Genomic DNA, 26,242 nt, shown 5'->3' on the forward strand with positions numbered 1-26,242 from the left:
TGTATTTTGACCATTGTCTCAATGTTGCTACATATAGACATAAGTATAGACGTAAGTATAGTGCATGTGCCAAACATAGTAGAACCTAGTTGATACGATCCCATTGCATACGATTTCCAGGCGCCGACATTTGTGATCGAGAACCAAAGAAATGACCCAATAAAGTTACGCTTATCTTTTACTGGTTCATACAATCCCGGAAAACAATTTTTCAACACAACGTTCAGTACATTGGCAAACTGTGATCATGTGATGCGTTTTCCGGTCACTAGATACCATGCAAACAAGAAAATGCACGAGGCACATGCGATCGAGAACAGTATATAGCCACCCACCGCAGCAGCTTTACCGCAATACTTACCTGCCTGTCTCAAGTCAAAACGCTGGCGCACACTCAGTTTCTTATTCCGGTACAAGCAAATCATCTCTGGAGCCATCGCAAGCTGAATTCACAGCTATTGCTACCAACTCTACCACAATTAGTCCCTTCACTTATCTGTTTCACAGTGCGTGGTGCTCTAGGAAGCGAACTGTATGCTTTTATTAGGTGATAACCCAAATGCACCATCATTTCCTGCTGCAGACTGCCACTGTATATATTTTCCAGCCGCTATAGTCTATGTAGACAAGCAAAAGCGCAAGGCGAGTGCGATTAAAAACAGTAGGTGCCTGCCACATCAGCTTCCCTACAATACTTGCCCTCCTACATAATGTCAAAATGCCGGTGCGCACTTACTTTCTTATTCCTGTGCCTGCAATTCTCCTTCTAGGTCATCAAAAACCGCATTCACTGCTATTGCCACCAAACCTAGTGCAATGAGCATCTTCACCTATCATGTTTCACAGTGTGGGGTGTGGTGCCGTTGGTTGTCTTTTTAGTGAGCAATAATCCAAAGGCTCGATTTCGTTTCGGTTTCTCGTCACCATCTTTAACTGTTTCCCTATCATGGGGAAAACATTTTGGAGGACGCTTAAAGGGCCCCTAAAACGGCTCAGACAAATATTGTAGACGCGTAGGGCACAGCTAAAGTTAATCATTTGCGCCACAATTTGTGGGAAGTGTCTCATATTAGGAGAGCTACGGACAATTACAAGTTACCCTCCTCCATAGCTGTGCATTTTTTCCTCAACTCGTTCGCTGAGTGATCAGGGCTTAAGCTCCGCCTTCACTGGCTCTGCGTCATGACGGCACGTCATGTCATCGACTTCCGGTTCTCTAGGAGCGAGCATGCGAAGCTTCTCCAAACTCTTTGCCAGCTGCTTGGCAGTCGACCCCAAGCGAGAGCTATCGAAGCAGCGTGCATTGCGAGCATTCTGTCGCAGCGCTGAATGTGTCTTGTATTCCAGTAACCACAGGCAAGCTGGGCATTTCGACGGATGGCTGGAGGCACAAACTAAAGTTGATGTAGGAACTTTAGCGCAGACGTTTGTGAGCGGCCTGATCAGTCTTCACTGTCCAGCCACCTGTTGGCACGGAGCTTAACCAGCCAAACAAAGCGCTAATATTGCACTACCCAAGTATAAAACATTTTATACATTTGCAAAAACATATTAATTATTACACTCCCACGAAAACTTTACACCAGCAGCAAAGAAGAATACATTTCGTTATTGCTACTTTGTGTGGTTGAGCTCTGTGCCACCAGGTGGCTGCACCGTGCAGACCATTCACATCTATGCTTCTGCTCATCCCATGAAACGGCACAGTCAAACGGCCAGGCCCTGCCCCCTGCGCTTGCGTTTGCCTGAATACCGGTCTCGCGAAACGCTACTGCGGTAGTAATCCTCTGGTGTAAAGTGACGGCTGCAAACACACAAATCCTGGCGCTAATCAGATAGCGGCAGTCCAATGCACTGCAGCCAGTCCACTCATCTGCTGCATTGCAGAGGGACACGATGTCGCAGCTTGACATATTGCCAGTCGCTACATTTGCAGCCCACAATGCAACAAAGCGAATCATGGTGCTCGCTAAAAGAATGAGACCGACTGACTGCGGAGCTCTCATCAAAATGGAGCACGTAACACAAGGAGACGACGCTTGCTGTGTGCCGGAAGTCTTAAGTGTAGTGAGAAATTGTTCTTGTGCTTTCTGTTACTTTTTTTTCTTAGAAACAAATTAACTAACATTCCAACTATTGCGAACAAGATTTGTTCACCATCAAGTTAGAAAAATTATTGATGATGCAGCCTGGGCAGCCAACCGCACAGCTCGCCCTACTAACGTCATTGGGGCAAATGACATCAAATGGATAGGGGCGGCTCACAATTCAGCCGAGCGATGTGCTGCGATTGGCAGCAATGTACATTTTTAAAACCTTATAATAAATTACACACTTTATGCGGAGCACTCAGATGTGTCAATTAGAGTAGGGCCTTCATCAGAAGCACCTACTCCGAACCTACTCTAACCTACTTCATCAGAAGGAACTACTCTAACGACTTAGTATGCTTGTACAAAATCATCAAAATCGTTTCAGAGTCCCTTTAAGATTCGCCTTTAAGAGTGGAATGCAATAGCATTCAAAGATCCCTTACTGCTTCTCACGCTTCCTGGCAGCAGCTACTTATGTAACCGTGATGTTTACCAAGAAGCGCTGACGGCGAATGCTATGCACGAAGGCAAGCTTTAAGGTTCTTTTTTTTTTTCTGCTCCTTCGCCTCCACCATGTGAATGTGTGGAGGCGAACGCTGTATGGATGGTGGTGCCGTATGGATGGTGGAACCAAGCTAGGCACACTGCTCTATGGATCGTAGAAACGCTGGAAAGGGGATTTGTGTTTGAGTTTTCACGTAACAGAATTGTTTTCTCATATACAGTCGAACCCAGCTATATTGAACTCGCAAAAAAAGCCTACCAGCTCGATATAGAGCATAATTCGATGTAAGCCTGCTAAATAATTGAATGTCATAAAAGCACATACCATTTATAAAATCACTTTATTGATGAAACTAGCTCAGTTTCATACGAAAAAGTCCTGCATTTTATTCTGCTTAGGCAATTTCGCAGCCTCCGACGCACACACTTCTCCACATTGTCTAAGGAGTCGAAACAACTGAGGCCACAAACTTCCGCATTCGCGCAGAAGCACCAAACTAGTGCGAACGCACCAATAATTTTGGAGGATGTGGGCAAAGGACCATCGTTGCTTTCCTCATTATGCCCACTTTCATTTGTGCTCAGTACGATGTCCACAATGTAGTCTTCGTTTTCGGGCGTTCTCGTGGTCACGACACCATCATTTGCACTCACAAACTCGTCCACTGTTGATTCGTCAACCGCTTCCGGAAATTCTGACAGCTCACTCAGAACTTCGGCAACACAGGCAACGGCTTTGTTGCACTCATCAGAATTTACAGCCATCACTAAGCACGCGGAAGTCGGTACGGATGAAGCAATTTTTAATGAACTACTCGTACACGGCCGTGCATACGCGTTGGGCACCATGGCACTGGGTCGAGAGTTAGTCCGCTTTAGTTTCCCCCTTTTTCTTCAAGATCGCGCTGAGACTGCTCCCCGGAATCTTGCACACTGGGGGACATCCGACTTCTCACCACGTTCGACCAGATTCATGATTTCGAGCTTCACGACAAAAGGCGAATTCTGCTGCTCCATCACAGCAACACTGCGGGAGAAGGCCTACAAGGCGCACACACAATGAAGCAGAAAAAGCAGCACGACAACTCGCACTTTCGCCATCTTGCTCGACAAGGGCACAAGAGCCTCCGATTGGTTGTCTGAGCAAGCACTGCGGGCAAGCCAGGATTAGTTCCTGTAACTATCTCTGTAATATATCTCTGTAACCACTCATCAGATTTCCAGAATATTTTTTTTTTTTACTGTGCATCTAATAAATTTCTGAGGGCAAGACAAGCCCATTATTTTTACATATTGTGTCTGTGATTTGCGATATTTAATCAAAATTTGATTGATGAAATCTTAATCGCCAACACTAAATTTGGTTGTCTGCTGAAATTTTTTACAAGGAAATTTTAAAAAAGGGCTCTGTCTTGCCCTGAGGTATCCATCTGGGAATCATCATAGTGAATTTCACAGTTGCAGAACCTGTTGAAAATTCTCCAGGCCTGGAATGAGAAAACCATGTGCACCATTCTGACATATTGCTGTAGCTTGAGAACCAGTGAACATAACTCCATGAAATTTTGTAGTTCTACTAATGCTTTTGCTACGAGTCTATCCTGAAAATTCCATTAAGATATCTTAATAAACAAGAAAGCTGGTATCCGAGGGTAGCCTCTCCCCATAAGGGGCAACCTGGTGTACGAAACTTTGTTATTAACTCTGGAGATTTGAAACTTTCAGTTTATATTCAGTTTAGTGAGGTGATTGCAAATATGTAATCAGTTTTTTTTTGTGCTTAATGAAAAAAAGTTATGCGATCTTAATTATTATAAATTTGGGATGTGACTTGCAAGAAATTTATTGAACTAAGAGACCTAAAATTAACTAGGTATGTTTTTGAATGTTTGAAGAGTGCACATATAAAGTTTGGTATTTCTATCTACATATTGGTCAAAGTTATCAAAATTTGAATTAGCAACTTTGGAACACAATTTTTTGTTGTTAATTCTTGCAAGATTTGAGAAAGTTGCATTACACTAGCATACTATATTATAGTTTTCTTGCACTCTCTGACTGTTTGGCATTCAGGAAAAAGAAAGAATCGTGCAAATCAAAGAACTAGCAGAGACAGTGCACATTCCAAGTTTTCGGGTGTGCAAAAATCATGATCTGAGAAAAACGCAAAAAATGTTTAGCAATGTGAAAAATACTTTTTATGTGATAAAATCATGGAATTCACCACTACAATGAATCTGAATGCTCCTGGAGAATAGTCAGAAGCAGGCTTTTCCTTGCGTCTCTTCTTGATGGCTTCCTGGAATGCTGCCGATGATGTGCACTATCTGTCTGCGTTGACCACACGGCAGCTGTCTTTCTTGGTTGCTTGCCTACTGCCTGTGCAAGTTTGTTGCACGTGCAACTCACTGAGTATGTGCGGGCTAAACTGGTGGCTTCCGTGGTTGAACCACATAACAGCTTCTGCCATGGCAACCTTAACAGCAAATAGTGATGCATTCTTTTCTTGCCAAGTTCCAGATGATCAAATGCAGCGAATCATTGGAATTTTGCGTCTTCAACTTCTGGCCCCTCTGCAAGAGCTTCTTATCAGAGAGGCAGTGCATTGCTTACAGCATATGGCAGATGCTTTTTGAGGGCGGCTCAGTCTTTGCAATGACTGCATTATATTTGCACCATGAATAAGGGCTGTGGGGACAAACGTAGTAACGTGGTAACATGTAGCCCATACTGCTGTGTGCATCTCATCCACATTTCCCAAATGTGATTTGAGCACCCAACCATAATAGCTTGTCAGCTTATTTATGAGGTCTCCTGTCAGGCCACCCTTACCCCTGATGCGCTCACCATTTTCCCCTTTCTGCTTCTGCACAAGATTCCGCAGCGTCGTTCCCATGCGTTTCTGCACGTGGTTTGCACAGTCTTCCTTTTCCACGGGTGTGAAGCCATAGACTTTTGCTTCATCAATGGCACTCTATCATCTGCTATGGCCATAGGAGAGCATGGTTGTGTACCTCAGTTAAAACGGACACTTGGGCGAGTTGGTAAGACATATTTGAAACAGAACAGCGCGGTTTTAATGGGGAAAAGGAGGGAGAAACGACAAGGACGAGCGCTGACTTTTGCAAGTGAAGTTTATTGCTTGGAACAAGCAATATATGTGAGCTCCAAACAACAGTAGAAACAAAAAAAAAAACATCCATATATTCACAGTCAATCATACATGCCACACTGAACAAGGGAGATAACTGTAATCATCATATCCCCCCCGCTAAAAATGCCAGTTCTCTGGACGTAATCGATAAGGAGGGGCTACTGACGCATGCGTCTTTTGACCAGGCGATGTGCGCTGCTTCGATGATTTCATGCGTTAGTTGGTTACTATGTTTACTTAAAACTTGTGTTCAAGCGAAGTCAGGGTGGCAAGCCCTGCTGTCGCAGTCTCTACAGTGGATGCCAAGATGCCCTTTTACAGTATTATGCACATTGTTGTTGTGCTCCTTCAGCCGTTCATTAAGGCATCTCCCCGTTCGACAGACATAAAGCCTGCCACATGACTACGGAAAGGCATAGAAAACTACGTCTTTAAAAGAGACGAATTGACTTTCATGTTTAATGCTACACTCTCATGGAACAAAATCAGTATTAACCATTTTGCACATCTTCCCAAGCTTATCCGGCAGCGAGAAAACTACTTTGACACATGCTCTGTTAGCTAACTTTATTATTCTATGGGAGACATGATGAATATAAGGCACTACAATGGTTTTTACTTTTTCCTTTCCTGTCATCGAATCTACCCGTTGTTCTTTTTCTGTTTTTGCTCAAACTACTGAGGATAGTTTCTCACACTGACACTAGCAGCTGCTTGGGATAACCAGCCTTTTCCAGACGATCTGTTTGATGATTGAAGCTATCTCACATGGAGTGCAAGATAGCTGCCCCGTCAAAACATCGCTGTTCTGTTTCAAATGTGTACCTCAGGCCATGAAGGGAAAGTGAGCGCTGAAATAAAATTAGTAATGCCTCCCCCTCCATCTGGCCTGCCTTGGAAGACGTGTTCTTTTGAGATAAATGCTGCGACTACCAGTCAGCATAATCCGGGGTTTCAGGTTTAGGGCCAAGCTCACAGCCAAGGCAGAAATTCGAAAGGACAACATAGTCCAAAACATGACCTGAAAATAGCTCTATCACTGTGGCCACTCCAATGTGAGATGAATGTCCTTGAGTGTGCCAAGTGCCATCAAAAGAAACTGCAATATTACCTGCATTTCCAAATACATTCTTCACAGAAATGGCACACTTAGCCATATTCTAAGTGCAGGCACTAGTTGTAGCAAGATTTAGCTTTGATTTCAGACAGTGCTGATAGGTCTTGTGGTGAAGGCCTCTGTGCGAAACTCCGATAGCGGCAAAAATATAGTCTGCTTATTTCCTGTGCTTTGTACGGCATGCGCCGCGAGAACATTAATCTCGAAAGGACTGCAGTTGGCAGTGCCACCAACTCGTTGCGTGCTCCATTTCGTGTCAATTTCGCCGCAGTTGCTGCAGAGAACTTTCAGCTTCACGGCAATGCCGTACCCCCACGAGTCCCACTCTATAGTCACCACTCTGCGGCACACTCGGCAAGCAGCAACATTCAGTAAACAGTTTACCATGTCAAGGTCAATGATGGTGTACGTTGTTCTCGACACGTTTTCAAGACGGGGCTCACTTGTTAGGCACTTCACCTTGCGCTCCGTCGCTTAAACTGAGGAGAGTTCCGCTGTTTTTTCCTGTGCTTGTTGCTCAATCTAATCTCACTCCACCGCCGTGAGATACGCCGTGTCGATCCTCGCACGGTCTGGCCGAGTGCGCATTTCCGTAGCACACGCGCCCGTGACGACCGCCGCCCCACAATCTGTTACCAGGGTGTCTGCTGTATGGCCACAGTCCGCCATCGACATCGCAAGCGGCACCTAAGTTTTCCGTAGCACAAACAGAGCGCCAACGCCGTCAACCGCTTTCAGGACCGGTGCGGTGACAGCCGTCACTATCGCCTCTTCCCGTTGTGTTGCACCTAACTCCTAGGTCACACCGTCGTTCTGCGGCGTCTGCACATCCACTGGTCCGACAAGGTCATCAGATGTCACTGGTAGTTCTGATGCATCTTTTCGCTGCACCGCGCACTTTATTTTACGCTTCCTGAATTTATGCACTGTACGGAATTTCCAAGCACGGTTTGGCATCTCGACCGAGTGATGGTTCAGGCAAAATGGCGTCACCAACACGCGGCGTTCCTGCGCTCCAATCAGAATGCGTTATTTAGTCACGTGATGGTTGCAGACCAGCAGGATGGTGGGATTGTGCCTCTTGTTCTTGCCTGGTTGATCCCTTCTGAAGCAACCTTGAATGCTCGTTTTCAGCGGGAAAAAGAGCAGGAAGGACACGCTTTCGAATGAGACCAAAATGGCGACGCTCCGGTGATCGGTTTCGAAATTGTGAGCGGTGCAAGATGGGGCATTTTCGATGCGTCTAGCAGACAAAAATGAGCGTCTCGCATGATAAATATGGCGTTCTTTTGCCCAAAGACCCCCTTAAAACAGAAGGGCCTGGAGGCATGTGGTAAACAAAACTACTGACACTGCAGCATCCTCTTTAGAGAGTATGCGCTACGAAATTATTGGGCTAATAACATGTAGGACAACGTTGTTCAAGATACCTAGAACTGCTTTGGTGTTGAAAAGCAGTTCTTCACCAAGAAACATAATGGGATGGAGAGGGACATGACAGCGCTAAGCTAGAGGAAAATACTTCTTTCGCGATAGTTTCTGACCTGAAACGTGCATATACTCACATAAAATTTTGTTTCAGAAACATTATCTTACAGATAACTAATATACAGTCAAACCTCGACATATCAAACACAGATATAGTGAATTATTACATATATTGAACACTTTCTATATCATCTAAACATCCACATACATTTTTAATTTTTTATTTTGAACAGGGTCGGACGTAAAATAGATATTGTTACGATAGGGTGCGTTTATTTAAAGATGAATTGATGAATAGGGGCTGCGCTGACACTGAGCCGCTGCAATGACAAGCGCACTTCGTTATCCACTTCTTCTGTTCTCTTTGTAGCTTTAGCGTAACACTCCTCCCTTCACAGACAAAGCCCGCTGGGCAAGTAACTGTTACATCCACTCGGAATCAGGGGGATGACAGCATTTCAGACGGGCTACGTCAACAAACTGCGTCTTCTTAGACCGGTAGCCATTAGAAATGAGACGAGCAATCGAATAGGTCATATCACTTAGGCAATTGGTGGTGACGAAGGGCCCGGTGTAAAGAGCCAGAAACTTCTGGCACAGGCCTTGCTTGCGAAGTGGTGTCCAAAGCCATACTATGTCCCCTTTGTCGTATGACACATTCTTATGGCGTGAATCGTAGCTGATCTTGGAGCGGTCCTCCGATGCCAATATACCGAGCTGAGCTATGCGGCGTGCTTCCTCAGTGTGGCAGAGTCTGGGCAAGAGAAGAGTCCGCATGAGGCGTAAAAGGTAGAATGGTGTCAAGGAAGCTGCGGGGTGGTCTGACATAAAGAAGATAGAAAGGACTGTAGCCAGTAGTTTTATGCTTTGCAGTGTTGTAGGCGTACGTGATAAAAGGTAAGATATCATCCCAATTTTTGTGCCTGGAATCGACATACATTGAAAGTATGTTGGTCAAGTTCTATTAGTGTGCTCGACGAGACCATTTATCTGGGGATGATACAGGGTCGCGTGGCGAAACTGGCAAGCGCAGAGACGCAACAGCTCTTCAACTACATCGGCCACGAACTGGCAACCACGATCACTCACAATAACATGAGGGGGTCCATGACGCAGTATGACGGAGGACAGGGGGAAGCTCAAAACGTCAAGAGCCGTGGCCGTTGGCATCGCTGTGGTTTCAGCATAAGGGGTCAGATGGTTGACGTAGACTATAATCCTACGGTTGTCGTTTGTTGAGCGTGGGAATGGGCCGAGAAGGTCCACTCTAACCATTCTGAAAGGAGATGATGGTGGCACCACAGGTTGAAGGATTCCGACCGGAGCAGTATTAGGGCGCTTGAATTGCTGGCACTTGTTATAACTGGCCACATACTTTTCTATATCCCGTCGTATACTAGTCCAGTAGAAACGGCCCTGAATCCGGTGGTATGTTTTGGTGAAACCTAGGTGCCCAGCGGTCGAGTCGTCGTGCATAGCACGGAGCATGTGGGTTCTCAAATTCTTAGGGAATACTAAGAGGAGGCGGGCGCCATCAGCTGCATAATTCTTGTAGAGCAGGCTATCTTGAATGGCAAGGCCATTTTTACCTGTTGGTTGAGCAGCTGAGGCAAAGAGGGCATCCAGGCTGCAGTCGTCACAATGCTCTTCCCAGAAAGTAGCTAGGTCGGGAAAAAGATTGTAGTTGATGGCGGCCAGAAAGTCATCGAAATTGTCGGTGTCACATGCACTTGTTGGTAGAGGGAGCCTCAGAAGACAGTCGGTGTCCGCATGGTGTCGGCCACTCATATAACAGACTGCAACGTCAAATTCCTGCAAACGTAGTACCCATCGAGCAAGGCGGCCAGACGGGTCGCAGAAACCAACCAACCAACATAGTGAATGATGATCAGTAACGATCGTGAAGTTGCACCTGTAGAGATATGGGCAGAACTTCTGGACTGCAAAGACAACAGCGAGACACTCTTGCTCAGTGACGGTGTAATTCTGTTTGGCCTTGCTCAACGAACAGCTGGCATAGGCAATGGCATGCTCGGCATCACGAAAACGCTGGACAAGGACGGCGCCAAGGCCGATTCCACTCGCGTCAGTGTGCAATTCTGTTGGGGCAGAAAGGTCAAAATGGCAAACTATGGGTCCGGAAGAGAGTAGGAACTTCAGTTGACAAAACTAGGAATCTCAATGTGCTGTCCAGGTGAAAGGGTTATCTTTACGCAGCAATGAACTCGGAGAGTAGGCAGTGTCGGCAAAATTAGGTACAAAACGTCGGAAGTACGAGCAAAGACCCAAGAAGCTCCTCAGCTCACATTGTGACTGCAGTTGTTTAAGGCCGCTAACTGCAGCGATCTTCTGTGCGTCTGGTCACACCCCCTGCTTGTCCACTAGATGTCCAAGTACTAGCACCTCTCGTTGGCCAAAGTGACATTTGTTGGAGTTGAGGGTAAGGGAAGCTTGTTCAGGGCACGTCAGAACAATGTCCAGTCGATGGCTGTGCTCTGCAAAAGTGCGGCCAAAAATGACGAAATCGTCTAGATAACACAAACAAACTTCCCATTTCAGGCCGCGCAGTACTGTGTCCAAGAACCTTTCAAATATTGCAGGCGCAAAGCACAAGCCAAACGGCATGACTTTTAATACAAGCAAACCGTCTTGGGTCACAAAAGCGGTTTTCTCTTTGTCAGCTGAATGCATGGGTATCTGCCAGTAGCCCAATCGGTGGTCTATAAATGAGAAGTAGGTGTGCTGATGGCACCTGTGCCGTGTGTCATGTGTCTGCGTTATCGGGCACTCTCGCCCTGATGTCTGAAACGTTGTCTGTCCGTGACGTCACTTGTCACATGAGTGCTTGCTGTAGATATTCTGCTTGCGTGAAATAAAGGTTGTTGTTATCGTGCCGGGATCGGAGCCAGGCTCAGTTCCTTCCTGCCCGCTGCCCGGCTGCGCTAGGCATCCTGCTAGGGCCGAAACACCCCAGTAGGATGCGGAATTAAGGCAGTCTATCGATAACGTCGTCGATCAGGGGAAGTGAATAAGCAACCTTTTTCGTCACAGAATTGGGATGCCGGTAGTCGACAAAAACCTCCAGGACCCATTTTTCTTTTTCACGAGGATGACGGCGCGGCCCAAGGGCTAGAGGAATCTTGGATGACACCCTTGGCTAGCATGTCGTCGATCTGCTTAGCAATGATCTTGCCCTCTGACCCGGACATGCGGTAAGGCTTCACCCTGATGGGATGCGCAGACGCCGTGTCGATCCTGTAGTGAGCCCACGTAGTTGAAACGAGAACTTTGTTAGTGTTCTGCGCGAAATCAAATAACGGCGCATGCTTGCTAAGGACACTGACCAGGGCTTGAGGCTTCTCTGAGGACAGTGACTTGTTGATCATTTGTAAAAAAGCTGACGAGTCTTCAGGGACACCGTGGTCAGCCCCTCGGTAATCGTGTGACGTGTCATCAGTTAAAGCGTCTATGCCGAGATTGGTATCCACTTCAAAACAGGCAATTTGCATACCACTGGATAGCACAACAGATTGGGAGGCTAAAATGGACACCTACAGTGTGGTTGTTCCGCAGGCCAGAGAGAGGACGCATCGAGGTACGAGCACACTTTTCTTCACAACCATTGAAGGCACAGGCTCAACAATTGCATCAAATGTATCGGCAGCAACACCGCAAGCAGCAACTCGAACTCTCGATAAGGAACAGGCCGGTAAGACAGCATCTTCAATGATGGTGAGAGGGCGTGAACAGGTAGCAGGTTGGTCAGTAAGAGGAGACAGAAAAAGCTCGCCAGTACCACAGTCAACAGTGGCACCACGCTGTTGTACGAAATCAAGGCCAAGAATTACGTTGTGAGTGGATCGAGCAAGCACTGCAAATCTGGCTTGATACACATTATCACAGAAATAAATGTTCGCGGTGCACACACCAATAGGTTGGAGCAACTCTCCGCTCAAAGCACGAAATGCATTAAGTGTTATCCCAGCAAAACATCACTTTACGGTCTAGTCGGGTTTTGAAATCCAGGCTGATAACGGAGACACTCGCTCCTATGTCCACTAAGGCCACCGTAGCAACATTGTCCACTAAAACACGAATCCATGAATCTTTATATGACACATGGTGACTGGCAGAGGCATAGGGGCATGTAGTTGATGATGACTGGTGATCTCACCTCCACTGGTCGCGCCGCCTAGTTTCCCAGCAGCAGTGAGCAAGATGTCATCGTGGAGATGGAGACATGTGCTGGCGTGAAGGCGGCTTCAAGCTCCGCACAGAAGCTGGTGAATGCTACGGTAATTCGCGTGGTGGTTTGTCCTGCTATCAAAATCAGAAAGCCAGCATGTCCCGTCGCCATGCCGATCGCTACGCCGATAAAAAGTGCGCGGTCACTCATGGGACGGCGGTGACGTGCGACGGCGATGAGGACAAAATCTGGCGATGTGACCGCAAATACCACATTGGAAGCTGGTGGAGCACTCACGGGACATACCGAAATTGTGAGTAGCAGGATAAATGGCACGGCCGTCCCACTCTTGAGAAACTGCAGGTGGTCTGGGTGAGTAACCATCGTGAAACTACACCGAAGCACTCCGAAGCACTTCCTGACTTCGTCTACGAAATTTTCCCATGTAGCCATGCTTTCTTCGTGGTTTTAAAGCCACACAGACACAGTTCACAGGAGAAAGAAGGCAATGTTGTTAAGCTAGGCGGTGGCTTTCCAGCCATTAAACAACTTGCACGTTGGTAAAAGCTGAGCCATCTGTCCACGTCTTTCTCGGCTTTTCCGGCGAAGGTTCTTGGTTCGATGTAGGGCTGCCATGGGTTGCTGGAAGAAGGTGGCAAGTTGTCGCCGTCGTAAGCCATTTGTGGTAGCAGACCCGCAATTCGGTTACTTCGGCGAAGCTCCCCAGATTGTGCTTCTGCAGGCGATTCGTCGTCATTCTTGGGGGCGCCATTGCTTTACCCCGCACAATCCACTAAAACTGTTACGATGGGGTGCATTTATTTAAAGATGAATTGATGAAAAGGGGCCACACTGAAACCGAGCCGCTGCATAGACAAGCACACTTCATTCTCCTTTTCTTCCATTCTCTTTGTAGCTTTAGCGTAACAATTCGAAGATAGCAGTGGCGTGATGGGCATTCCCGACAGCTGCGCACTATAGCTGCACACATCAATCACGCCAAGGGCGCCATTTGAAGGTAGGGGCATACGCACGCGGCGGCTTGGCTAGTTCAACACCATCAACGACGGATTGCATTTGCCGCAATGACTCCTCTTCAGTGCCGCGCTCTGCACCTGCTGTGCCTCGTGAGGACTGGCAGTTTGCAACCACAAAGACGTGTGACAGCGCGCGCTCACTGATGGACACCTTGGCAGATGCCATTAATTACTTTGTTATCAACAGTGTTTGAAAATACTTCGATTGACAGACGTAGAGATCGGAGCCGAGGTTGATCCCGCAAGCGCTGATGTTGCCCCACTCCCAGCTTCAACTGGGACTGTAGCTGCTTTTGCCCTTCTGCGCCGCAACTGCGGCACGATAGAAGGCACTGGCCTATCGCTTGTTGATCATATTGACTATATTGAGGACTCCGTGTTTAAGCATGTGGCTGCCAATAAAAAGCAGGCTACACTGCTGCAGTACTTTCAGCCAAAGAAATAAATACTTTGTGTGAAGCTTCAAATGAGTATTTACTGCACCACGATTGGAGCGCAATCTGGGATCGTTGTTTGGAGCGCGCGATCAGTTGCGCCACGTCGACTCTGCGCAGATGATGAAGTCAGCATGGCCTAGGCTATGTGCGCACGGCGCAACAGAGTGCGTGCGGTGCAACCAAATGCACGTCCCAAACAACGATTTCGGATCGCATCCTTGGTTCATTGATTTGCAGAAGTTTTTTGTGTTTTTTTACGTGATTTTATATATTCAACTATTTCACGATCACCGCGCTGTTCGGTATTTTGAGGTTCGACTGTATTTGCGTACAGAGCTACGCTTTGCTGATTTTTATTTCTTTAATATTTATTTATTTAATAGATATACATGCTTACACAAGTATACAGAATCAGAGCATGAGGCTGAAAGAGGACCTCCTGTCAGAAAATATATATACTTGTGCAAATATACAGCATAAAACAGCAATACAGTAGTCATTAAGCGGAAAATTATACAAAGTAAATGTAGTACAAACTGCAAAATAATATATAAGGTCAATAGCTAGTCGCAGAATTAAAACAGTAGTTTAAGGCATTCGCAACAGAACAAACTAAAAATATTTATGAAGGCTACAAATGAGAAAAAAAAACTAAAGAAGAAGGAAAAACAGGAAGGAAGTGAGCAAGAGTGAAGTGAATAGCTTAGATATGCAGATTATTTTGGCTATCTAGTAGAAAAGTGAAAATACTGTTTTCTTGAAGCAACCTAAAGACAAAGAGCGCTTGACATCTAGTTGGAGGCTGTTCCAAGTAGATAATGCTGCGAAATATCCAGATTGTTTTCCATAATTAGTATGTATTAGTGGCAATAAGAAATTGTTGTTAGCTGCAAATCTTGTGAGGTTCAAGGTAACCAAAGTAGCCTCAGAAAATATATATACTGGGAGAGGATTACGTGTTACCTTATATAACATTACGGCTAATTTATATTTAACAAGATTTTTTACTGGAAGTATTCAGTGGTTGAGAAGCATACCAGAAGTATTGCAGTAGCATCAGGGTGTCTACAAAGTTGACATTCCCAAATTCCCCGAGTTTTCCAGGTTTTCTCCGAGTGCCTTTGCGAAATTCCCTGAGTGACACAGAACTTTGTTTTACGTCAAGACAGGCTTGACACTATGTCACAAAGCACCCGCAAAGCAATGGACTTACGGAGCGCCTCAACAAGACTATCGCAGACATTGCTGAAGTACTAAAGCGCCAAACAGACGACACAAGAAGAGTCACGGACGAGCGCTTTCCATGTAAGCGCTCATCCGTGTCTCTTCTTGTGTCGTCTGTTTGGCGCTTTAGTACTTCATTAACATGCACCAACTAGCCCAACAAAAAGTTCTGCTGGAATATCTCACAAACATGCTGTGCATGTATGTTGATGTGGAACACAAGAACTGGGACCAAATATTACCCTACGTAACGTTTGCTTATAATACGGCTTAGCAAGAAACAACAAGAATGACGCCATTCAGTCCCCTCCACAGTCGAGAAGTGACTACAATGCTGGATGCTATACTTTCTCATGATTTCAGTGATTCCGAGACTGACGCCGCAAATTTTACAGAGTGCGCCGAAGAAGCAAGACAGCTCGTGCACGCGCACATAGCTAGCCAGCAAGACAGTGATGCCCGACGTTACAATCAACACCATCGATGCGTCGTCTACCAGCCTGGCCAAAGAGTCCAGGTTTGGGCTCCAGTATGCCGCCAAGGCCTCGCAGAGAAACTTCTGCGCCGATACTTCAGACCATACAAGGTTCTACGACGCCTTACGACATCAAATATTAAGTCGTTCCTGACAGCCCATCCTGCTCGAGGCACCGTCACGATCTGCCTGAGATTGTGCACGTGGTGTGCATGAAACCTTATTTTGCTGAATGACATGGACACTCTCTGGTTTGCTGGACACTTAATGCTACCCGCCGAGCATCGGGGCAATGCTGCTTCAGGAGGGGGGCAAATGCTGCAACGGCATCTGTGCCCAACCACGTTGACGATGAAGACGACGATTTCATGTGTGCAAGCGAGGTGCTAGTGAAGAAGAAGCCTGGACTGAGCGCTTGCTTTAATTTTCTCGATTATATACCGCTCTCCGCTCTTGTCTCCAGTGAGCCGTGACAATATATATTTCAAGGTTGCTACCGACATGCCCCACAGCAAGCGTCACATAAAACATGGTAGTGCCTTCACCAAAGCGATACTCTGTAACGATACATATCATTCAGAAGCAAAATGGAAGTAATTTAGGTTATCAAAATCTTCAATCTGCGGTAAGCTTAATGTTCATGCTCGATTCCTTGCTATCACTACACAGAAATGGCAAAAACAGGTCGCACCTACAAATGTGGACACCGTGACTGAAAGTGATATGAGCTACTTCTATCAATTTATAGCAAGCTCATTGGTGAGAGGCCTGAACTTTGTCACAAATGAGATTCTCAACAACTGGTGTATCAACCTCAACTCTCCTGACGTACTCTCAGCCTGCGCACAATGTCTCAGTGTTGCGTTTCACAGCTTTAAAGAGTTTATTTCAGTTTGGGTGAGGGACACCTGCATTCCGCCATCAGCCAACACATTGTTTTTTGAGCTCAAGCTCCTTGAAAAAAACGGTGGCAGGCTTCCTTTCCCGTTCATTCCTCATACATTTCTGATCTCCTCCTCCTTCCTCCGCACGTTCGCCTCACGGTCCATCTGAAGCATTCGCTTCGTCAGCTGTACAGTCAACATACAATTTTTCGGACTCCCTAAGGACCGCGCAAACGTCCGTAAAATCAGCCAGTCCGAAAAAATGAATGCATTTCTTTTACTGCTATTAAAGGCTCAAATCGTCAAAGGCACATCCGAAAAGGCATACCAACATGCTTATTAGGCATATCGGTGCCTCTACTGTGACAGGAGATGGCGGATAGACACGTGTATATTTAAGAGATACTGTGTCCCGCGACAATTGCCCCTTCCCGCGCTTGTTATGCTTCACTGCGTAACACTCATGTACTGAGGTGAAGCTGACTAAGATTATGCAACACGCCGTACTTTTCGAGCTTTGAAGCCAATCGCGAGGACCACAAAGACGGAGTCAGTGCCATTGCTTACCGCAGCGAATTCTTTCAATGAAAAACATGGCGCCCAATGACAAGAGGCTTAATAGCGAACGCTGAAGCAGCTAGGCCTAGTGTTTACCACGGCGGCGAGATAATCACAACGGTGGCAGTAATGGCTTTGATTAATGCCGTTTCGGACTTGCGGTCACAGCAAAAGGTCCGGAAAATCGGACGGCGAGGGCTCTTGCGTCCGAAATTTCAGACGTTCTTAGACATTGACTCTATAGTGCCGCGGAGCTGTCGGGCGTCCGGAAAGTCGGCCATTGACCGTACACTGGCAACTCCTCCAGCCGACGACACGATGTCAAAAGGCGATTCGTTACGATCCCTCTTTGTTACGCGAGCCAGTATTGCTGCGACTTTCGTTCCCTTTCAATAAAATTACAGCTAATTTTCTCTGATAGAAGCACAAATTCCTTGAGTTTTCCCTGAGTATTTCCAGACTATTCTAAATCCCCGAGAATTCCCGGTTTTTCTGGTTTTCCCGGTTGGTAGATACCCTGAGCATGAGCTGAACGACACTATTTGGATGGCTTGATTCTGCAAATGCTGTAGTGGTGATATATGAGTTGGATATGTGTTACCCCACGCTGTAATGCAACAATTGAGATGGCTGTGAATAAAAGAATAATGCAAGGTTAGCAATGTTGGTTTGCTAAAATAATATCTAGATTTAGGTAAAATTCTAATATCGGTAGAAATTTTTCGCTTCAAATAGGCGATATGCTTCGTAAATTTAAAGTTTAAGTCAAGAATTCTTCCAAGGAATGAGCATTCATTACCTGCACTGATGTCAAGAGAGTTTACGCTGACAGCTGGAATGAATTCTGGTGTCCTATGATTCGAATGAAAAAGCATAAAACATTTTTGGTAGGACTTATTCTTAGCGATTTAAGTTGGCACCACATTAAAATATTTTTCAGATCAGTGTTAGCTTAGTAGTCAGAGAAGTTAGTGAACGATCGATTGCAAGTAATGTAGTGTCGTCAGCGTAAAGGAAGGCCTCAGTTTCTGTTAAACAACCGGGTAGATCATTTATATAAAGCAGGAATAGTAGTGGGCCAAGTACAGACCCCTGCAGGACCCCTTTATTGATTATTCTGAAATTAGAAAGTGAGGAACTAAAATACATGGCTTATTGTCTATCTGTTACGTAACTTTTTATAAGTGCTAATGCTGAGCCATCAATGACTACTGCCCGTAGTTTAGCAAGATGACGTGGTTTATGGATTCAAATGCTTTGGATAGACTGATAAAAACTGATCCTGCATAGAAACCGGCATCTAAAGCACTTTTTATTTTATCCATGAAAGAAAGTATGTATAGTGCAGTCAGTCAAGGATCCTACCCTGAAGCCAAATTGATTTTGTGAAAGAATGTTAAATTTTGAGAAGTATTTGGTTAAGCGCTTTTCAATACATTTTTCGATAACCTTGCTACAGAAAGGAAGAATAGCAATAAGGCGAGAATTAGAAATGTAGGAGCGGTCACCCTTTTTCAATAGTGGAATAATTTTTGCTTTTTTTTAGTTGACTTGGAAATACTCCAGTCTTAAAGATCAAATTGGTAATATGAGACAACAACGGGCGAGCAATAAGATTAGCTACTGATTGAATATTAATAGAACTGATTTCATTCCGACCTGCTTCTGTAACCTTTAAATCATGTATGACATTGATATGACATTGAAACATGTATGATGAGCCGTATGTAAAAATACTGAAAGATATCTATAGCGGCTCCACAGCCACCGTAGTCCTCCATAAAGAAAGCAACAAAATCCCAATAAAGAAAGGCGTCAGGCAGGGAGATACAATCTCTCCAATGCTATTCACAGCGTGTTTACAGGAGCTATTCAGAGACCTGGATTGGGAAGAATTGGGGATAAATGTTAATGGAGAATACCTTAGTAACTTGCTATTCGCTGATGATATTGCCTTGCTTAGTAACTCAGGGGACCAATTGCAATGCATGCTCACGGACCTGGAGAGGCAAAGCACAAGAGTGGGTCTAAAAATTAATTTATTTATTTATTTATTTATTTATACAATACTGCAGGCCTCATTGAGGCCCAGGCAGGAGGGGCATACAAAATAAAATACAGAATAATTGCATTTGCAGACGTAAGAACAAAAGGACCAAATTAGTGTGCGCAATAGCAATGGAGTCCACCAGCTGCGAGAACCAAATGGGTAAAAAGAACACTCGGTCTTGTAACCAAACAATTCCCAAAACAGAAGTGAAGAGTAAATGTACAAATGAACCGTCAGTACAATTTTAAGCAATGAGAAGGAATGTAACACAAAGATCAATTTCAGTTATTAATATGAAATCAGTAGTTCAAACGGTCAATGGAATCAGTACTGTTTAGTAGCGACTGAGGTAAATTATTCCAATCGGTTATAGTGCGTGGGAAAAAAGAATATTTAAAAATGTTAGTTCTGGCATTATAGGGAGTTAGAGAGTCAGCATGACGATGACGTGTTCGGCGTGCTGTCATTGGCGTTACATAAGGCTCAGGAGTGAGGGCGAGGAGATTATTTTTAAGAAGAAAAAGAAATTTCAGCCGTTGTATTTTTCTTCGTATTTCCAATGTCTGAATGCCATGTTGTCTCATTATTGCTGTCGGGGAATCAGTCATACGGTATTTCGAAAAAATAAATCTGATTGCTTTACGCTGTACTCTTTCTAGTGCATCAATGTTAGTTTTCGTGTAAGGGTCCCACACTATGCAGGCATACTCCAGTTTTGGCCTTATTATTGATGTGTATGCTAAAAGTTTAGTTTCAGCGGGAGCTTGTTTTAGTTTATGACGTAGAAGACAGAGTTTACGAAAGGCTGAGTCACATACGTTAGAAATATGAATGTTCCAGTGCAGGTTATGAGTTATTGTGACGCCAAGATATTTGTATTCCCTAACCTCGGTTAATGGTTCAGATCCGAGAGCGTAAGGAAAAGATAGGCTATTTATTTTTTTAGTTATCTTCATGTAAACTGTTTTGTTAGCATTTACCTCCATGTTCCAACGATTGCACCAAGAAAGAAGGTTTTGAAGATTATTGTTCAGGGTTATCTGATCATCGCAACCGGTTACCTCACTGAACAGAACACAATCGTCAGCGAACAGTTTTATTTGAACTGGTGCTGTGACAACGCTGGCAATGTCATTAATATAAATTAAGAATAATAAAGGCCCTAAAACACTACCCTGAGGGACGCCTGAGGTAACTGGAAGTTCATGGGAATGGTAAGTATCGATACTAACAAACTGTTTTCGGTTAGTGAGGTATGCTGAAACCCAATTAACAATGAAACAAGGAATGTTAATTAATCGAAGTTTTTCAATTAACTTGGAGTGTGAAACAAGGTCAAATGCTTTCCTGAAATCTAAAAATATTACATCTACCTGGCTGGATTTGTCTAGAATATTCGCAAAATAATGAATAACCGATGTTAATTGGGTGACAGTAGAAAAACCTTTTCGAAAACCATGTTGCTCAGGTGAAAGTACACTGTTATCACTTAAGAATTTAGTAATGTAGTTAGCTATGATGTGTTCTAGCATCTTACAGCATGATGACGTTAGCGATATTGGGCGATAGTTACTTATCAGCGTTAGGTCCCCTTTTTTCGGTACAGGTACTACGCGTGCAGTTAGCCAGTCAATAGGAAGAGTTGCTGTGGATAATGAAGCACGAAAAATGATCACAAGAAACTTGGACACCATTTCTGCGTATCGGCGCAGAAAAACATTCGATATATTGTCAGGACCAGGCGTTGATTTGGTTTTTAAGTTAAGAAGCATAGAAACTACGCCAGGTACAGATACAAGGTCCGAGTTTGCAACGGACAAAGAAAAAATGGGGATCGATATATCACTTGTATTTGCAAAGACACTATGGAAGTATGTGTTGAAATGCTCTGCAATACTTTGCTTTTCGACGATAAGAACGCCGCCATCCACTATTTGTTCAATTGGTTTGTTTTTTTTACTCAAATATGTCCAAAATTTTTGTGGCGCGGTACGAATAAAATTGGGCAGAGTGTGGTTAAAATATCGCCGTTTAGCATGCCCAATAGACGAGCTTAATTTAGCTCTTGCGGTTTGAATTTGCGTTATAGGGGCGTTCTTTCGTCTCCAGCGTTTAATCTTTCTTTTCAAGTGAATGACTTCCCGCGTAACCCAAGGGTTAACTTTCGCTGTTTTCTTTGTCTTGTTTGGTACAAAATTTTGAACACAATATGTGCAAAGTTCTTTAAACCTGTCCCAAAGTTCTATAACATTGTTTCCTTTAAAGTTGCTGAGGTGAAAATCTAGATAATCTAAAATAGTTTCGTCCCTGGCACGTGAAAAGTCCTTCACTACAACACTTTTTGCATTACTGCGATTGCATTTTTCCAAGCAGCATGAAAAACATACCATTTCATGATCAGGTATGCCGCGTTCAACAGACACTGATAACTTTTCGACATTTCTATTCACAAACACGAGGTCAAGTATTGACGACGAAGATCCGTATACTCGCGTGGGTAAAGTTACAACTTGATGTAAATTGTGGCATAAAATTATATCACGCATATAATTGACATGGGGAGTAAGTTCAGTGCAAGAAGTATTATCCTCCCAATTAACTCCTGGAAGATTGAAGTCTCCTAACAGAAATATTTTTTTTGTGTGTGTGAACGAAGTGATATGCGTACGCAAATCACTCATGAATTGAAGCGGTGAACCGGGTGCTCGATAAACGGCAAACAACAGGAAAGATTGTCCCCAACAAGAAATTTTTAGGCTAATAGTTTCTATATCGTCAGCCTGCAGAAAACTAAAGTAATGTTTAAAGAGAACAGCAATTTACAATAGGTAGCGAGGCACTGGAAGTGGTAAGGGAATACATCTACTTAGGGCAGGTAGTGAAGGCGGATCCGGATCATGAGATGGAAATAATCAGAAGAATAAGAATGGGCTGGCGTGCGTTTGGTAGGCATTCTCAGATCATGAACAGCAGGTTGTCATTATCCCTCAAGAGAAAAGCGTATAACAGCTGTGTCTTACCAGTACTTACCTACGGGGCAGAAACCTGGAGGCTTACAAAAAGGGTTCTACTTAAATTGAGAACGACACAACAAGCTATGGAAAGAAGAATGATAGGTGTAACATTAAGGAATAAGAAAAGAGCAGATTGGGTGAGGGAACAAATGCGAGTTAATGACATCTTAGTTGAAATCAAGAAAAAGAAATGGATATGGGTAGGACATGTAATGAGGAGAGAAGATAAACGGTGGTCATTAAGGGTTACGAACTGGATTCCAAGGGAAGGGAAGCGTAGCAGGGGGCGGCAGGAAGTTAGGTGGGCAGATGAGATTAAGAAGTTTGCAGGGACAACATGGCCACAATTAGTAGTATATGATCGGGGTAGTTGGAGAAGTATGGCAGAGGCCTTTGCCCTGCAGTGGGCGTAACCAGGCTGATGATGATGATGATGATGATGATGATGATGATGATGACGACGACGACGACATTGATTATTTCATCTGGGCCAGTTGGAAATAAGTACAATGATTGTAAGCATCGCTGAAATGATAGTTGAGTATAAGTGGTATGATCAGAGGAATGGTCACAGTAAAACTCATTAAATGTGCTCACAATTTCTTCTGCTTGTTGATACGTGGCGTCTGATGAATGAAGCTTGCTTAATGGTTTAGCTCGATGGAGTCGGTTCAAAAAGGAATTTATTATTTTCCACTGCCGTTTTGAATCTGTGCCGGCTTGGGCTATTCTGAATTCATAATAATTTCTTTTGGTTACCCTGAGCTGCCGGTTTAGCAAGTTACAATAGATCTTACAGCAAGTTTTGTGCCGAATGTTAAAAGGGCGTTGTTCAACTTTTCGGTACAGGTTATCTTTTTTACATAGGCTAGTTAGAAGACCATTAGTTAGCCAAGGGTTCTGTAATGCTGGGACATGTGTTCTGCATTTTACAAAGCTTGTAGAATTAGCAATACATTTCTTTATGTTCCCCGAAAAGTCATTAAATGCAGATTCAGCATTTGACTCTGAAAACAGAGAACACTAATTTAGCTCACCAACACGAGTGATGAAGTCTTCTTTATTAATCACAGCTTTATAGAATTCATGACAAGATTTATATAGTTGACAAGGAAACTTAAAAAAGACTGGAAAGTGGTCAGTGATGTTAACTTCAAGTACACCGCAAACTGGAGGGCACATAAGGTTAGAAAATATGTGATCTATTAAGGTGGCCGAAGCCCCTAAACTACATCTAGTTGGAAGGGAAACCAATGATTCGAAGCCAAATCCATGAAGGCAGTTAGTGTAGGCAGTAGTAGCAGAGCTGCAGTCATCCAAAAGATTGATGTTAATGTCACCAAGAAGCACAACATTATTCCTTTCTGAAGACAAGTTACCAAGTATATTGTTCAGTTCATTGCAAAAAGTGGATTTTGAAGTTGAAGGTGAACGATAAAGGCAACCGACAATGGTCTGGCTCGCATCCTCCAGTTCAATCCATACAGCTTCACAATTTGGAACTGAAAATTATATGTCTTCGTTTGTAACCCACATCTGGAAATATAAATACAGCGACACCTCCGTAGCTCTGATGAGGGCTGTAGCAATATTCCAAGGCATAAGAGGGAAAACCAAATAAATCATTATCTGCATCTGAAAGCCAAGTTTCAGAAATGCAGATGAGAGAAAATGTGTGGTCTAAAGATGCTAAACAGTTGTAGATTTCATCATGGTGTTTTTTAGGCTTCGAGCATTAAAGTGAATCACAGATAGGCATGGCTTCCCAAAAAAAGGTTTAGGTTGTTCAGTTGAAAAATAAGATGACATTATCGAACGCAACAAAATAGGTTAGTTCCTTGACCCACCCACAGCTACCGGAAGACAGATAAATCACCCTCGGACAGGATACGAAAGACTCGACTGTTGCACGTACTTCTTGCTTTTATTTGGCAGTTCTCGGTCCATAGAAATTGCCATCCTTTGTCCCTTTTCAGTGATTGAGCCTTTGCAAACAGCACTTTGTTTTCTCTGGTCAGGTGATCATTAATAGAAATGGGAACATGATTCGGTCCTGCGAAGCTGAGATCTTTCGAATTTAGGCGAGCCTTTCGTGCCTTAAAAACAAGATCCTGCTTCTTTGTCCTTGAGCAGACCAGAGCAATAATGTGCTTATTGCCCGTTCCTGACCTCGTTGGGATGTGGTGAACAACATCGATGTCGTCGTCAGAAATTGGACAACATATTTTTTCCCCGCCAGCTTTCATGATCGCAAGACAGTTCTCGCCCTGTGTACACGCTACTCACTTTATTTCCACATTGTTTATTCTTGAGCGCTGCTCAAGTTCTGACAGGCATTTGCCGACTGCTGAAGTCTAGGGTCTGACAAAAACTTGTCTGGCGAGGAAAGAACATGGCTGAATAAGTGTACACTCACCAACTGAAAATACAGGGCCGAGTGCTTCATTCTACATTTTTAGTTCTTTGTTAGCTGCAGTCAAAGTAGCATTTTGAGCTCGAGCTTCTTCAGCCATTGAGTTGAGCATGTCAGCACTTTTTATCAGAAAACCCATTTCACATGTCAAGTCAACAATGTTTAGTTCTGTAGATAGCTTCAGCGAACACTTTTTTACAAGATAAGCGACTGCCTCGTCCCATCGACCCTTGAACATGGCTTCTAACTGATCAATTAGTTTCGCGCGCTCCGCACAAGTAGGCATAGTGGCAAGCACAAGAATAATACGAGCACTTGGAGCAGCAGCAGTCACGGAAGAAACGGTAAATTGAATAAATGCTTGACCAGCAGCGGCACTAACCTGCAAAAGCAAGCTGAAAGTTTTTCTTGATGTTCACAGTTTCTGGCCGTGACCACTACTGCCAAATGATGCCAAGTCGATTCTGCCGTCCTTATCCCAACAAAAGCGTGATGTCAGGATCAGGAAAGTCAGTTTGTTTATTTCACCCAAGGTGGTGCTAGTTGCTTTGACCAAGGATGCCGGTACACTGTGTAACATTGGCGAACCGTGACTCACGATAACTGCAGTTTGATGCAGTTAGACCTGGTTAATTGTAACTGCAGTTATCTTTGCCACTGTAACAAGGGTAATAAAGGCAAAGTTTAAGCGTCCTCCAATTTTTGAAAAACAAATCTCTCATAACATTCAAAACCTCATTACAAATTAACGCAACATGCTTCTTCAAAGTCATAATTCTTCTGAGCAACTTGCATTATCTCTTTGAAAAATATGACACAAACTTTTTACGGCTTCTGAACATTTCCCTGGCAGTGCAGTTTTGTCCAATCAGGAAGCACACACCCAGATTTTGTACATTCGTGTTCCATCAACTCAACATTTGCAGCTGCCAGATCCTCTCATGTGGCCCACCAGCAGGCAAGGGAGAAGGACTACTCACTTAGCAACAGCACAACTCCAAAACATGACAGGCATGAATACAAGAAGGGCAGGTATCCACTCCACAGGGCTGCAAAATGGCACAAAATGAAAGCAGAAATATGAATATGTAGCTGCCACAGCTACATAAGCACCTGGCTAATCCAGTCTGGTCGGCAACATTTCAAATGCAAAAGCCGAAATGGGTGGGTTATGAGAGACATTAGTGTGGGTAGTTACAAATTTTGACCCCCTAGCTCCCTCAACCAAGACTGGTTTGTTAAGCACACATTAAAATCAGCCCCACACACACAGATAAGACGATGACACAGACAGTGCATCACTGCTGGTACACAACTGTGCATTCAGTGTGAGCACACGAGATCAGCATTTAGGCTTGCCAGCTGCAGTTCAAGATAAGCCACTGGCCAACATGCATACACATGTCCAGAATGTGCAATTTCAAGTCGCTCCTGGCGAATACAATCACCAACCAATATCTTTAGATTGAGAGGGCAGCACGCGGACCTGTACTCCACTACTAAGGCCGTCAAGTCTAGCTCATGCACATGATCTACATGCTTGTCAGTGATGAGGTCTGCTGCTACAAACATGTTGAAGCTGAGCTGTGTCATATTTCTACTTGGACC

General features: G+C 44.3%; 1 protein-coding gene across 15 annotated transcripts in view; it reads right to left on the reverse strand.

The window, feature by feature from the left end:
* lili (LMBR1-like protein) overlaps window positions 1-26,242 on the reverse strand; it is a 362,867-nt gene that overhangs the window by 205,442 nt on the left and 131,183 nt on the right. For 14 of the 15 annotated variants that reach the window (XR_011513797.1, XR_011513798.1, XM_070536776.1 and 11 more), the window contains one exon: window positions 25,615-25,683. The exons of the other annotated variant lie outside the window; for it this stretch is intronic. Coding sequence is in view for 12 of the 14 variants with exons in the window: in XM_070536776.1 (XP_070392877.1) it covers window positions 25,615-25,683 (69 nt within the window). In the remaining 2 variants the exon portion in view is untranslated. The remainder of the gene's footprint in view (window positions 1-25,614; window positions 25,684-26,242) is intronic. 15 annotated transcript variants of the gene reach the window in all.

The sequence above is a fragment of the Dermacentor albipictus genome, chromosome 4 (genome assembly GCF_038994185.2).
Source record: "Dermacentor albipictus isolate Rhodes 1998 colony chromosome 4, USDA_Dalb.pri_finalv2, whole genome shotgun sequence".
Classification (NCBI taxonomy): Eukaryota; Metazoa; Arthropoda; class Arachnida; order Ixodida; family Ixodidae; genus Dermacentor; species Dermacentor albipictus.